Source organism: Trachurus trachurus, assembly GCF_905171665.1.
Source record: "Trachurus trachurus genome assembly, chromosome: 11".
Classification (NCBI taxonomy): domain Eukaryota; kingdom Metazoa; phylum Chordata; class Actinopteri; order Carangiformes; family Carangidae; genus Trachurus; species Trachurus trachurus.
Genome location: NC_139904.1, coordinates 3,275,766 through 3,292,031, shown reverse-complemented (window position 1 = coordinate 3,292,031; position 16,266 = coordinate 3,275,766). Strand labels below are relative to the sequence as shown.

Genomic DNA, 16,266 nt, shown 5'->3' with positions numbered 1-16,266 from the left:
TTGGCCAGAATTTTAAACCTAATAACAGTAAAACGGTAGAGTTTAAAAAAAAATTCACCCCCCTCAGAGTGTGTGCGGGGGTAGAAACTATCGGTTGAGACCAAAAAACGTAATGGTACCAGGCTTTGATCATGTTTATTGAGGATGTAAAGTCGGCTATTTTAACATGGGGGTCTATGGGGAATGCTCCCTTCTGGTACCAGCCCCAGAGGAAGCCGAGGGGATTGCAGTTTTTTGAACATGGAAGTGAGCTTCACTTCTCAGACCGACAACTGCCCCCATGATCATAACAAAATATTATTAAATGAACGAGTTTTGCCGCGGATAATGTGTTATTTAGAGGCTGCATTGCGTGGCCCTTGTTCTCGCATTATACGGATACGCACCGCTCCACTGGGGCTAATTTCGTCAAAACAACTCCAAATGACACCAAAGTTGTCTGGGTGAGTAAAATGATCGTACTTTATGCTAGAAATAAGGTCCAGGTTGTAAAAAACGGAAATTATCCTTTAAGAGCTTTCCTGGGGCTGGTTAACTATTATGGACGTTTTGCACCACAGCAGAGCGCAGGGCTTGCACCGCTCTACAGTCTGCTAAAAGATGAAGCCACCTGGAAATGGAGCAAGGCTGAACGGGATTCATTCAAGAAGTGTAAACAACTTTTGACAAGCAACAAAGTGTTGGTGCACTAAACTACGATCCACACCTGCCACTAACCCTCGCATGTGATGCTTCTGCTGATAATTAACAAGTGTAGCCAGTAAATAAAAGAAATAAATAATTGCAGTTGCAATCAACACCCAAGTAATCAATCCTGTTTATAGCTTTCTATCATACTATGTTTTAATCTGTTTCTAAATTGTATTATGTTTTTGCTTTGTTTGAGATCCTCTGTCAAGCTGTTCCACAGTTTTACTCCCGCCACAGAGATACACATGCTTTTTAATGTAGTGTTTATTCTTGGTTGTTTCAAGTTACGTTTCCCTCTTAACTCATATCTCCCCTCTCTTTCCTTTAACAACAGCTTTGTATATTATCTCTGCAGTTTTAACTTTTACTAAGTCAGCAAACTTTAATATCTCCATTTGATAAACATCTTATTGGTGTGGTGATTGTATCCTGCATGAAAGACAAAACATTTAATAAGAACAGCACAAAAACAAACTATTTTTTAAAGATAAAAAAGAGCAAAGAAGCATAAAAAAGTAGAATAAAATAAATAACATTTAAAGTTCTTAAAAAGAGCTCAGCCATAACCTTGTCTTCACTTTTAGCACTCCCCTCCCCCTTCCCCTTAAAGGAGAATTCCGGTCATTTATGACCCCTTCTAGATACAAGGAAAGTTTTCTCCTCGGCTTAGAGCAGAGCAGAGTGACTGACAGACCCATGTTTCAGACCAAACACTCTATGTAAGTGATTGCTGTGGGAAGATATAACTATTTAAGACTTATATTAACACAAACATTCTGCTTACTTCTGCTTTAATTTATATTGTGGCAATCTAGGGTTCTAACTCAAACAGAGACTACGTCTAGCTTTATCTGCAGCTCCTGTGGCCCATACACTGCTCAACTCCAGGAGATGCCACTTTATTATGCTCTGGCCACAGAAGACACATGAATGAAGGGAGGTCTCTAACCACACGCATAACCTCACTTATGGTGTCAAGGTGATTTCCTAACAGTAATTATAACTACATAGATCAATGAATTAGAACTTAATCAATAAGACAGTAACACTGAAAGTTGCCAAACTGCAAAAGATAACATTTATGGTGGTTTAAAACAGAGTTAACACTAACTTAAAGCAGAAGTAAGCGATATTTTTGTGTTAATATAAGTCTTAAATAGTTATATCTTCCGACAGCAATCACTTACATAGAGTGTTTGGACTGAAACACGGGTCTGTCAGTCACTCTGCTCTGCTCTGAGCCGAGGAGAAAACTTTTCTCGGATCCTACAATTTTTATCCAATGAGGAGAGAGAACGGCATGAAGGGCTGTGTGTGCAGCCAAGGGATGCGCCTGAATGTGGTGACGTAGGGACGAGGACTGTTATGGTGTGTTTAAGGCAACCCGTAACTCGTGTTTTTCCGACCTGTGAAGTCGTACCAGTTCGATCTGAGTTATAGTGACTTTCACAGGTAAAACAGGTCGGAAAAACACGAGTGGGTTGCCTGGAACGCTACAAAGTCGTAAGTTGTGACTTGAAGCTGTAATTTACGGTTTCAAAAGCCTGCCTGGAACGCAGCATTACCCAAAACGACCGGATCGCTTAGCCTACTTCTGCTTTAAACTCAGACACACTGTCACAAAGCATGCTGGGAAACCCCTACATCTACCCTCCCCAACACGTGACGCTACAATATTATGTATGTATTAATTTTTCATTTTCATCTGCATCCATTTCATTTTTTTTTTTTTTTTTTTGATTTTTGCAGTAAATCAACCTTAAAAAAAAAGTATCTGATAGTGTGATTGTTGGTCTTTATCAGTGTCAGGTCCGCTCCACGCCGCTGGGGGGCAACGTGGAGCAAACCGGCCGGTGTGTGAGCTCAGCAGTCGCCGCTGAGCAGCTGCAGTCAGTCCGTGATGCGTTCAGTGTCCGTCCGTATCATCCGGAGTCTGACGGGAAAAACCATCACCGGGGAGAAAAAAAAAAAAAAAAATTAGATTAACTGGATTCATTTTTACAGACGAGCGACAGAACAAGCGGAACCCGCCTCATTCACTCGCTAATAACAGGTCGGTGTGAGTTTATATCATCAAACATCTGCTCTCTTCCGTCCGTCAGCGATAATGTTGAATATCACATTGATTGTTTATGGATTCACAGCTAGCAGCACAGTTAGCAAATGCAATGTAACGCACAGCAGCACCTGCCTGTTTTTCCTTCTTCTTTTTTTTCTATAAATAAAACAACTATTCTAGTTTAGTCTAGTTTTTTATTGCTGCATTGGTGAGTTTGTCTCTGCATCCTCTGGGTTTTTCTGCGCAGCACTCAGTGTAATTAGATTTCAGCTGATGGTCTGTTCTGTTCTGCAAACCAAACCCCTCCCTCTGCATTTTAACAACAGGAGCAGAGCCTTCAGGTTTTACTGTTTATAATAATAATAATATGGAATATAAAGAGATAAATGCACATGTAATAGCCTATAAACTGATGTGTTCTGCTGATCCTAATGCTAATAATGCCATAATAATGAAATGAGAGTGTTTAATTACCAGGTGGAGCTCTGGTGTCATGTTTTCTGTTGTTGTGTTCATGTTAAAGAAGCAGCAGCAGACATGTTCTACACCTGTGGTCCCAACGAGGCGATGGTGGTGTCAGGTAAAATAATAATCACCTGTATTACATACAACACTGCTTTTCATTCATCACATGTAGCTACTGTTTCATCCAGTTAATGAACAGTAGGACTGTTAGGAGATGATGCACATGATAAAACTCTGTAAAATAGACACAGATACTGATAATTAAACCATAAAATAAACATAAAGAAGTAGCAAGATACCAGAATTAAGAACATCAACTGAACAGTTAAAGGGACGACTAGAGACAAACTAAAGGAAGATAAATATAGAATAAGCTGTGCAATATATAAAAACACATCTTTCTGTAGTTTTGAATCTTTGGAGTTGGTTCATGTTATTTATGATTGTTGAGCCATTAAAGTGGTAATTAAGATTTTGTGATTTGAATTGTATTATAAGCTAATTAGCAGTTCCATAGTTCATTGCAAAGGGCTTATTTAATACGAATAAAAACTGCAGTTTCCTTATTGATCAAAATGTGTGTTGGTTAATAGAGTGAAGCTATGGAGAGAGCACACAAGTTCTTTATCGTGTTTGCACAACATTTTTTTAATGGTTTTTATCAGCTTACTGCACAGTTTTTGTTTTGTAACATAAAGAACAGTTTTTCAGTAAACATTTTGAACGAAGAACACGGACTATTACATTTTATTTTGAAGCACACGTCGGCTACATGCTCGGATGGGCTCTACAGATTTAATGGGCATTTACAGAAAATAGACGTCTTGTGTTTTGCTGTTTCACAGACAAAGACCAGTCACACAATTAGAAAACGTTTTTTATAATAAATAAATTGTCAAAGTTTCATTGATTACACCTTAGTTGAATTTTTGCAGTGGTTCTATCTTATTGTTTTATTGTGAACGTGTGATTTTTAGGATTAGTTATTTGTTATTATGACAGATTATATCATTACTGACTGGGCGGCCCGGCCTCAGACACGTACACTCTGTTATCAAAGGGTTGAAAATATGGCTGAATATTTAATTCTGAAGTAAAACATGTCACAACAAATAATTAAATTTGTCGATATTTAATAATTTCTCACTCAATAATCAGTAAAACGTCTCGACGACTCTGATTTGAGCTCTGACCCGCTGCAGGTTTCTGTCGCTCTCCTCCTCTGATGATCGCCGGAGGCCGAGTGTTCGTCTTCCCGTGTGTCCAGCAGTTACAGAGGTGGGTCGACTCTCTCAGCGCCTCGTCTCCCACGGTTACCGTCAGCCAGGAGATGAAACGTCATCGTCCTCACGTCGATCTCTGCAGCTCCTGTTTTATCTGACCCTGCACCATTAGAGCATCTCACCCTGGAGGATCAATAACCATCCATCTTTCTTTCTTTCTGCAGGATTTCCCTGAACACTCTGACTCTGAATGTGAGGAGCGATAAAGTCTACACCCGTCACGGCGTTCCCATCTCCGTCACAGGCATCGCTCAGGTGAGTGAGAGAGAAGCAGAACAGGTGAAGCTGATCAGAGGGAAACATTTAAACAGTGTGATTATCAATCAATCAAACTAGTATTTCTATGTATAGCACTTTTCATACAATTAAAATGCAACACAAAGTGATTTTCATAATAAAAACACCCCATACCCCCCAACACCCACATACAGCATGAAAGCAAACATGGAACTGAATTGAACTACTTACTTTTTATTCGGTTTCTTTTAGTAAGAAACCGAAGAAACCTTATATGAGCCAACTGGGCACAAAACATACAACATAACATAACAAGACGAAGGGAGGATTTGGGAATTAAGTAAAACAGCAGAGTCAACATAAGCACATCATGCATACAAATATAAAGATGTTGCTTGGAAATAGGGGAAAAAAAACATTTCCTATTAAAGGATTTGACCTCATCTTTGCCGTCTGTATGAAATCAAGTCTTAGAGTTGACACATAGCCGACTCATGTTGACCAGTTCTCTTCAAAATATCAATTTAGTTTGAATGTAATTCTCTCCATGATAGTATATATTATAAATTATATCAATCCACCCATTTATTGTTGGTTTGTCTTTCTTAAGACATTTTCTGGTCAAAGCCTTTTTACACCCCACTAACAACACACTCAAAAGGTTATTTGTCCCGTCGCTTTATATGTTCAAGTCAAATCAAATGAAAACCTGCTAAAACATAGAGTGATAATGATAAGATCAGTAAACTAATAAGACAATAAATAAGTAAAAATAAAACAGTGAGTAAGTAAAATAATAAAATAGTAAAACTACTACTAATAATAATAATTGAAATGATAATAAGAAAAAGAAGGGAAGTTAAGTTAAAAGCAAGACTAAAAAGGTGAGTCTTCAGTTTGCTTTTACAGATATCAACGCTCTGCTGCCTTCAGGAAAACAGCCGAGGTTCGTTACGACAGAAAGACGCCTCGCCGCGTGTTTTTGTTCTGACTTTTGGTGCAATTAAAAGGTCGAGACGGCTCAAAGTGTAAAAGTCTATCTGAGAGATAACTAGAGCTAAAAACCAGTAAAAGGATTTTACTGCTGTTTCCTCCAGATGAAGATCCAGGGTCAGAACAAACAGATGTTGGCTGCAGCCTGCCAGATGTTCATGGGGAAGTCGGAGGCGGAGATCTCTCAGATCGCCCTGGAGACGCTGGAGGGCCACCAGAGGGCGATCATCGCCCACCTGACCGTCGAGGTGCGATCCGGCATCACACACACACACACACACACACACACACACACACACACACACACACACACACACACACACACACAGCTGTAGCACTTTTACCCCTTGCACTTTAAAACTGCTTTTATCTTTTTTGTCCACCATCGAACACGTCCAACTTGTTTTTCATCCAGAAAGCAGAGAGCACAGTATTTATAAGTATTATGTGTTATATATTTTGTACATTTTATATAGCTCATGATATATATTTATTTGTAACAAAGTTTAACCTTTTGAACTGATCTTTATTGTCCCAGAGAGGCAATTGGGTTTACAGCAATACAACACATAAAAACACTAAAGTACAGTAAAAATTGTGTGAGTACAAAAATACAATTAATAACTACGACGGAGTATTAAGGCCACATTGACAAATAAAAAAATCACAAACTTCGAGTATAAAGTCGAACATTTACTTTATTCTCGTAATGTTATGACTTTTTTTCTCGTAGGAAATGTACGACTTTATTCTCGTAAATTTATGACTTTATTCTCGAAGTCTGTGGGGTTTTTTTTTCTCAATGTGGCCCTAATACTCTGTCGTAATTAACACATATTGTCAATAATAAGCAGGTGTAACGAATGATCTCAGAAATCTGTTGGACCTTGTCTTCCTAGAGAAGGAACTAACCTTAACCTATAACACACACACACGGTAGCTAAGCGTTGAAACGTCGTGTGACTGACAAATGGTTAAACGCCACGTCTTCGTCTTCTTCCTCTTCTTCTTCCCGTGCTCAGGAGATCTACAAGGACAGGAAGAAGTTCTCGGAGGAGGTGTTCAAGGTGGCGTCGTCCGACCTGCTGAACATGGGCATCAGCGTGGTCAGCTACACGCTCAAAGACGTCCACGACGACCAGGTGACGCTCGATGATGATGATGATGATGATGATGATGATGATGATGATGATGAGGATGATGATGATGATGATGATGATGATGATGAGGATGATGATGAGGATGAGGATGAAGACGACCTGTGGTTTTCTGTGTGTTTGGCAGCATTACCTCCACTCGCTGGGAAAAGCTCGGACGGCTCAGGTCCAGAAAGATGCTCGGATCGGAGAAGCTCAGTTCAAGAGAGACGCTGTCATCAGGGTGAGAGATCAATACCGTTTTATTTATTATTGATTTATCTAATTGTTAAGGCGCTGGATTAAGGCTACAGTGTCTTCAGCGGGGGGCGGGAGTGGGTTCGAATCCCACCGCTGCCAAGGGTTTAACATGAACCTACGAGTCAGGAAACGTAATCGTAGTTTGAAATACAAATCACATCTGCAGGGGAAAAAATACTTGGACATTTCCACATCATGGGATGAATAAAGGAATATTTTATCTTATCTTATCTTATCTTATCTTGTTTTATTTTATCTCATTTTATATTTTCTTATCTTATTTTACTTTATCTTATCTTATTCACTCATTCTCTCATTCAGGCTTTAATAACTTGCTAAATATTAAAAAACTTTCTTCATTTTTTTATTCTCAGGTCACTTTTAATCTTTAATCACATCACACTTTACCTCCAGATGTTTCTGTTTGATCCAAAATGTAATATTTAAATTGATTATTGTTACGTTTTTTATTCATTCTTATTCTTTTTTTGGTTTTTATTGTTGTTTTTATTTCTTGGTACTTTTTTTAATACTTTTATCATGTTTGTGTCTCCTGATACTTTCATGTAGAAGCTCAACATTGTTTCTTGTGTCTTTAAACTTGATTTATCTTGTGTCTACGTTTGTTCTTCGTGTTCCTGAGTTCAAATAACAGTTGAATAAAAAAACGAATGAGTTTTAACTCAGGAAACGCAGACTGAGGTAGAGATTCACTGACAACGTGGCCAAGTAAAGAAGTTACAAAGTCCCAGATCAGAAATAAAAGTTTCAGGAAGTAGAAAGAAGAATAAAAGCAACAAAACCACAGAGATGAATCTGATCTTCAGACGTCGTCTTTTCTTCCTCCTCCTCCTCTCTCCTCCTCATCTTCCTCCTCCTCTCTCCTCCTCATCTTCCTCCTCCTCTCTCCTCCTCATCTTCCTCCTCCTCTTCTCTCCTCCTCTTCCTCCTCCTCCTCCTCCTCCTCCTCCTCCTCCTCCTCCTCCTCCTCCTCCTCCTCCCGCTGCAGGAAGCCCACGCGATGCAGGAGAAGATCTCGGCTCAGTACAAGAACGAGATCGAGATGGCAAAGTCGCAGAGAGACTACGAGCTGAAGAAGGCGGCGTACGACGTCGAGGTCAACACCAAGAAGGCCGAGTCGGAGATGGCCTATCAGCTGCAGGTTCATCAATCAATCAATCAATCAATCAATCAATCAATCAATCAATCAATCAATCAATCAATCAATCAATCAATCAATCAATCAATCAATCAATCAATCAATCAATCAGGCTTTATTTGTAAAGCACTTTTCATGCCCACGGCAGCTCAAAGTGCTTCACATGATAAAAACAAGCAACATAGGGGACACATATTGGGAGACACACATACATTCACACAATAATTTTAAAACATTGGATTTTAGAGACATCGAGGAAACGCTGTCTTAAACTCAATCATTTGCAACGGGGAAAACACTAGATAAATGGGGAAAACACTAGATAAAATGAAGTAAAATAGACAGGTGTAGTAGGATAAAATAGAATAAAAATGGAAATGTTAAAGCAGAAGTAAGCGATCCGGTCGTTTTGGCTAATGCTGCGTTCCAGGCAGGCTTTTGAAACCGTAAATTACAGCTTCAAGTCACAACTTACGACTTTGTAGCGTTCCAGGCAACCCACTCGTGTTTTTCCAACCTGTTTTACCTGTGAAAGTCACTATAACGGCCACTCGTAACTTCTGACCCGTGAACTCATACCAGATCGAACTGGTACGACTTCACAGGTCGGAAAAACACGAGTTTCCTTGAACGCACCATAACAGTCCTCGTCGCTACGTCACCACATTCACGGCGTCCCTTGGCTGCACACACAGCCCTGCATGCCGTTCTCTCTCCTCATTGGATAAACGTTGTAGGATACGAGAAAAGTTTTCTCCTCGGCTCAGAGCAGAGCAGAGTGACTGACAGACCCGTGTTTCGGTCCAAACACTCTATGTAAGTGATTGCTGTCGGAAGATATAACTATTTAAGACTTATATTAACACAAATATATCCTTACTTCTGCTTTAATGTAGAATAAAAAAGATAATAATAATAATAAATAAATAAATAAATAAGAAATAAAATCAATTAAATTATGAATTAAATGAATGTTTTATAACAATAAAAGTACTAAGAATCAGTTAAAAGCAAGGCTAAAAAGGTCTTCAGTTTGCTTTTTAAAATGTCCAGATTCTCTTCTCTCCTCATCAACACGTTCACTGTGACACTACAACGTTTTGTTTTGTTTTCAAACTTCTCGATTGATCTTTGATCGATTGTTTTTTTTTTTTTTTTTGCGTCCAGGTTGCGAAGACGAAGCAGCGCATCGAGGAGGAGCGGATGCAGGTGCAGGTGGTGGAGCGGGCGCAGCAGATCACGCTGCAGGAGCAGGAGATCACGCGCAAGGAGAAGGAGCTGGAGGCCAAAGTGAAGAAACCGGCCGAGGCCGAACGATACCGACTGGAGAAGCTGGCCGAGGCTCAACGGTGAGGAGCAGGGAGGAGGAGGAGAGAGAGAGACCTCCTTCTCCTCTTCTGCTAGTGACACTATCTCCTCTTCCTCTGCTTCTTCTTCTTTCTCCTCTTCTTCTTATTATCCACCTTTTTCCGAACGTCAAAAACGTAAGCCAGTTTTTCTCTTCCGGTGGTTTCGGTAGTCGCGGTAAATGCATGGATTTTTTTTTTTTTCAATGAAAATCTGTAAAACACATGGATCATCATCACACTAGAAGCTTTTAACAATGGATATTATCACACAGAATGACATCCGTGTTAAAAGCCAGCGTTAATAGATCCATGCGTTTACCGCAACTATGACAACGACTGAAAACCATGGAAACGTAAACGTACAATTCCACCAAAACCGTCAATAGATCACGTTCGAAAAACGTATGGATACTTCTTCTTTTTCTACTTGTTCCTCCTCTTCCTATGCTTCTTTTTCTCTTCTACTATCTCGTCTTCTTCTTGTTCTACTTCTTTTGCTTCTCCTAGTTTCTTCTTTTACTCCAACTTTTCTTTTATTCCTCCGTCTTCTTCTTTCTCTTCTGCTGCTTGTTCCTCTTCTACTTTTTCTACTCCGTCTACTTCTTGTTCTTCTTCCTCCTCTTCATCTGCTTCTCCTTCTTTTTCTCTACTTGTACTTCTACTACTCTTCCTTCCTCTTCTTTTACTCCTTCACTTACTTCTATTCCTTCTTCTGCTTCCTCCTCTTAAGGTCTTTGCACACTGAGTCCGTTTTTTTCGCATGCGTTTTTCGTATCCGTCATCCGACAAAAAACGTTACGCACACAAGCTCCTTGCACATTGACTGAGTCCGTTGCGTTTTATTCGCATTTCGTTTTTATTTTGTGTTCCAAATTTCGGAGAGGGAGACAAAAATCGCCACGCACGCAGTGATGCACTTTGTGGTTCTCTCACTTGTCGAGAAATAATTTAATCCCAGAGGGGAAATTTAAAACGTCACAGAGCAGCAGCAAGACAATACAGACGACAACAACACAGATCACAACACTGAAGTAAAATACATAAAGACATAAAAACACATAGTGTATTAAAACACAAGAAATAAATATATGAATAGAAAGAGAAAAATTAAAATATTGTGTCCATCCTGAGAGGACGGCAATAGCGAGCATATAGCGCTTTTCACGGATGCGAAAAACGCATTAAATCGAACCTGTTCCGAAAACTTTAATGACGGACGAAAGTTTCGGACTCGGTGTGTAAAGACCTTCTTTTTCTTAATCTTCTTTTACTCCTTCTTTTCTTTTATTCCTGTCTTCTTCTTTCTCTTCTGCTGCTTGTTCCTCTTCTACTTTTTCTACTCCTTCTACTTCTTGTTCTTCTTCCTCCTCTTCATCTGCTTCTCCTACTTTTTCTCTACTTGTACTTCTACAACTTCTACTCTTCCTTCTTATTTTACCCCTTGTACTCCTTCACCTACTTCTTTTCCTAATCCTTTTCTTCTGCTTCTTCCTCATCTTCTACTTTTCCGCCATCTTCCTGTTCTTCTACTCCTACTTCTTCTTTTCCCTCCTCTTCCACTTCTACTCCTTCCTCCTTTTCTTCAGTTTGTTTAGTGACAGTGTTGATACAGAATAAAATAAAACACTTGTTTTTCCTCCGGTTGTTCGTTCTCTCCAGTCTGAAGCTGATCATGGAGGCCGAGGCCGAGGCCGAGTCCATCAAGGTGAGTCTTTGAGTCTTTGAGTCTTTGAGTCTTTGAGTCCTCAGCTCAGCTCCTGTGGCTCCTCTGGTAACAGGAAGTCACGTGTCCTCGTGTCTCCTCCTTCAGATGAAAGGCGAGGCCGAGGCGTTCGCCGTGGAGGCCAAAGGTCGCGCCGAGGCGGAGCAGATGGCGAAGAAGGCCGAGGCGTTCCAGGAGTATAAGGAAGGAGCCATGGTGGACATGCTGCTGGAGAAGCTTCCTCTGGTCAGACACACGACGACCAATCACAGCTCAGACACACAACGACCAATCACAGCTCAGACACACAACGACCAATCACAGCTCAGACACACAGCGACCAATCACAGCTCAGACACACAACATGCTGTTGGCTTTTTATTCTGTTACTGTCGTTATTCCACTTCCTGCCTCAAACTTCATCTTTCACAGTTTTTCTGAATCGACTGTTTAACGGCTGCTGGTTGATTTTTTGATTTTGCTTCACATTCTTTGTGTTTTTCACGTTCTTTACATTTTTCATGTTCTTCACTTTATTTACATCTTTCACGTTTTTCATATTTTTCACGTTCTGTACATTTTTCACATTCTTTACGATTTTCAGGTTTTTCACTTACTTTACGTTCTTACCGTTTTTCAAGTTCTTCACATTATTTACGTTTTTCACGTTCTTTACGATTTTAAGTTTTTTCACATTCTTTACGTTTTTCATGTTCTTTATGTCAGGTTTTTCACGTTGTCCAAATTCTTTGTTTTTCACATTTTTTTTACGATTTTCAGGTTTTTCACGTTCTTTACGTTTTTCAAGTTTTTCACTTTCTTTACGTTTTTCAAATTCTTCGCATCTTTTTACGATTTTCAGGTTTTTCACGTTGTCCAAGTTCTTTGCTTTTCACGTATTTTTTTTTTTTTTTTTTTTTACAATTTTCACGTTTTTCAGCTTTTTCACATTCTTTACGTTTTTCACGTTCTTTACGATTTTTAGTTTTTTCACGTTCTTTACGTTTTTCATCGTTTTCACATTCTTTACGTTTTTCAAGTTTTTCTTATTCTTTACGTTTTTCATGTTCTTTACGTCAGGTTTTTCACGTTGTCCAAATTCTTTGTTTTTCACATTTTTTACGATTTTCAGGTTTTTCACGTTCTTTACGTTTTTCAAGTTTTTCACTTTCTTTACGTTTTTCAAATTCTTAGCATTTTGTTTACGATTTTCAGGTTTTTCACCTTGTCCAAGTTCTTTATGTTTTTCACGTTCTTTACGTTCTTCTTTTTCTTTACGTTCTTCTGGTTTTTCTCCGTCACCTCGTGAAGCTCCGTCTCTAACGTGCGGTTGTGGTTGTGTTGTGTTTTTCCGTCAGATGGCCGAGGAGATCAGTAAACCTCTGTGTGAGGCCAAGAAGATTACCATGGTGTCGAGCGGAGGGTCAGAGGTCGGCGCCGCCAAACTGTCGGGAGAAGTTCTGGACATCATGACCCGCCTCCCGGAAACGGTGGAGAAACTGACCGGAGTCAGCATCTCCCAGGTAACGGAGACGTAACGTAACCGTAGCTCCAAAGAGCTTTTCAAAATAAAATGCTTTTGGAGAAGAATGGAACTTTATAGAAACACAGTAGGTTTGTAAAATATCTGAGTGAACATGAAAAAAAAAAACTGAAACTGGTGAGAAAAGTAAAATGTGAGGTAATTAATGAATATTTAAATAAATACTGTGACGTTTAAAGGGATAGTTCAACATTTTGGCAAATTGGCCCATTGCCATAATCCCTATAGTTATAGCAGTAGGTTTGTTACCTTTAATTGTCGGTGCAAGCCATTTTTAGAACGGCGGAGCAGAGCCGTGAGCTGCTCAGAGCTACGCTACGGAGGCTCATGGGATTTCTCGGTTTCCCTCATCAAACTCATCAAATACACAATCCAACAACTCCACAACGCTCTGGTGGACAAGTTGTGAACTTTCATGCTATTAGGTAACAATGGAACATTACAAAATGGAGCCGTTTTAGAGGTAAACTCAGAGACTGCTTGCTGAAAAACTGTCCCTGAAGGCAACGTGCATCAGTGGTTTTGCATGAATTTCCCTCTACAACAACTCTGTGTGGTAACGTTGTGTTATTATCTCATAGCGTGGTGAATGTGCAGCTCACAACTTGTCCACCAGAGCGTTGTGGAGTTGTTGGATTGTGTATTTGATGAGTTTGATGAGGGAAACCAAGAAATCCCATAATGAGCCTCTGTAGCGTAGCTCTGAGCAGCTCACGGCTCTGCTCCGCCGTTCTAAAAACAGCTTGCACCGACGATTAAAGGTGACGAACCTACTGCTATGACTATAGGGATTATGGCAACGGGGCAAATTTGCCAAAATGTTGAACTATCCCTTTAATGTCAATTCAATTCTGTCTCCAGGTGACCTCTTGTACCGGCTGAGAAGAACCAACAGATGGAGACCAGGCAGCTCCTCTTCCTCCTCCTCCTCCTCCTCCTCCTCCTCCTTCATCATCATCATCATCAGTATCGACCTATCTTCTCTCTGTGCTGTGAAAACACCTCAAACCACTTCCTCCTGTTCGTATTGATCGCTGATCAGCAGCTACAGTTACACCTGCTGTTTTACCTCATCTGGTTTAATAGATAATCCATACACTATAGATAATCAATACATATAGTATATAATCTAGAGACACAGTGAGACCTCCTGATATCTGATAATATGGAATATCTTGGTATTTCCTGCTATATGCAATAATTTCTTTTAACTTCTTTATTGATTAATTTATTGTCTTTTCTGCTTCAGCATCATTTAGACCTGAATATATCATTATTATTTTTTTTTATTATTAATACTAACAAGCAGCAGCTGTAACTGTAGTCTCTCTTTCGCTCTCTCTCTCTCTCACACTCTTCACATTGTGTGTCTGTGTGTTTGTGGTCGTCGTGTTTACCTCCTGTGTGTCGCTGCCTCGCTGCCAAACCTTAAGTGCATCTTAATCTGAAAGTCCAAACAGGAAGTCGTACATTTACTAAAAGTTACTAACATAACATCACCGTCACTTCTCTCTGACTGATTAATATTTACTTTATTAATCAGTAAATCTCTGTCAATTTATTATTGTTTTATATATTTTTTTAATCTGTCAGTATTTTATATTTTGAGTTCATCCGTGATGTTTGTTTTACAGATTTCTTCTTTTCCTGCTCAATCATTTAATGTATTTTGAAGAATAATATTTACTGAAGGTGAACCAGTATAATAATAATATTATTATTATAATGTGAGGTATTAAACATCTGTGCTGCAGCTCTGCACCACTTTTCTCTCTCTGACACTTATTCTGATGCATCTTCACTAACGTAACTTAGATTTTCTATCTTTTCTGTAATGATGCGTTCACTGTTACATCACTGTCTGTACAGGCTCAAAGCATGCAGCACGTTTAGTGTCAATAAAGTTGCATGTTAACAAGAGCATGCAGAGTTCAGCTGCTCATGCTCAACAGGGGGTCACAGGCACAGGTAGAGGTTGACCCTGCAGCCCAGTAACTAACACTACATGTTAATAAACCTGAGGTAAAGTGGTGCCTTCTGTTTGTTTCTTATAGATAGATATACTTTATTGATCCCCAAACTGGGGAATTACAGAAGCTGGGAAATTACAGTTTATTATGGCCGTCCATGTAGCAGCTGTGGTGAAGCTGTAGCTCGTAGAACTGAAAGTAAACGTGGTGTAAAGTGCAGTTTTAACCTCCTATAACAGCAAAGGGAAAACAACCAGTGTAATTGTTTTAATTAATACTGAAATATGTGTTGTTAATTGTTATTTATTGCTAAGATAAGCTAGGCCAGCTGTCTCTCTTGGCGGCTCCGCTTCTCAAATATGATTTCAGCCACTTAATCAATTAAGAATGAAGCTAATTAAATAGTCCCAAGGAGCCTTATGTCATAATAACACACTGCCCCCCTCTACCTCACCATAACGTCCTACATCCTGTCTGATGAAGGCACGGAAACTTTCTTTTTTTTTTTCGTTTTGACACTTAGATATTTAAAGGAAATTAATTTAATGTTTGATTTTGTTCAGCTGTTTCCTGTGTGAGACCCTGAACGCATCACAGTTTGTCTGTGACGTCTCTGCACTACTGATCTTTTTTTATTATTATTATTATTAATCTATATTATTATTATTGAATAGAAGTTGATCACTATTGTCACAGTTTTAGCTTGACGCTGCTTCGCCGTTGTGTGGAGGAGAAATGACCCGTTGGTTCGTTTATAGAAGAGTAAACATATATAATGTTTGACACTACATATAGATATACGTAGGCGTATTTATACAGTATGTATTTGCTATTTGATACAGTGTGAGCGTTGCACTAACTGATACTAACAGACGTACGTAGCTGTCGTTTCACTTCAGGAACTTTTTGTGTTTGTAGCAGGTTGTTGCTCCTCAGTCGTGTTCACCGTCAATGTGTCGTTATTAAACTGCTGAAAATAAAACACTTGTGTTCTTTACTGTGTCTGAAAACAGGAAATACAGTGAGTCCTCATTAGTCTTATTGCATTGTATTTTTATTATTTATTTATTGTTTTATTATCTGCATGCTGGAGTCCTAATAAACACATTTTATTGAATAACATTTTCCAAAATATGTTTTTTTTTTTTAATCATCAATTTGCCAGCTCAGTTGTGGCCACAGTGCTGAATGAATAATAATATTCATAATATTGTGGATGCAGGAACACTGCAGCGCCTGTAAATGGGACGTGTTGCTTTAATCAAACTGACCGACAGAGACAAAAAACATCCAAAATAAAACCAACTTTTACAGGTAAACGTGATTGTGAATGTGATGCTCTGAACTACACACAGCGACCAGATAATTAATACACCGGAAGGCACCGTGTGGTGGACGGTGGCAGCTGCGTCAAGTCAG

The 16,266-nt window shown here is 39.3% G+C and overlaps 1 protein-coding gene across 1 annotated transcript; it reads left to right on the top strand.

Annotated features, from left to right (window-relative positions):
* The first annotated feature begins 2,616 nt into the window (after positions 1-2,616).
* flot1a (flotillin 1a) lies at positions 2,617-14,409 on the top strand. The gene is made up of 13 exons (XM_083982172.1): positions 2,617-2,743; positions 3,273-3,329; positions 4,417-4,492; positions 4,662-4,752; positions 5,832-5,975; positions 6,750-6,869; positions 7,012-7,107; positions 8,134-8,286; positions 9,451-9,632; positions 11,292-11,337; positions 11,443-11,580; positions 12,693-12,857; positions 13,739-14,409. Exons 2-13 carry the CDS (start codon positions 3,287-3,289, stop codon positions 13,757-13,759), a joined length of 1,275 nt encoding a protein of 424 aa, XP_083838298.1. The 5' UTR covers positions 2,617-2,743; positions 3,273-3,286; the 3' UTR covers positions 13,760-14,409.
* Positions 14,410-16,266: the final 1,857 nt, after the last annotated feature.

Excerpts from the sequence above, each read along its gene's own strand:
- flot1a (XM_083982172.1), top strand. The coding sequence starts at position 3,287 with ATGTTCTACACCTGTGGTCCCAACGAGGCGATGGTGGTGTCAG. Across the intron at positions 7,108-8,133 it reads AGAGAGACGCTGTCATCAGG|GAAGCCCACGCGATGCAGGA; the intron begins GTGAGAGATCAA and ends CTCCCGCTGCAG. Across the intron at positions 12,858-13,738 it reads CCGGAGTCAGCATCTCCCAG|GTGACCTCTTGTACCGGCTG; the intron begins GTAACGGAGACG and ends TTCTGTCTCCAG.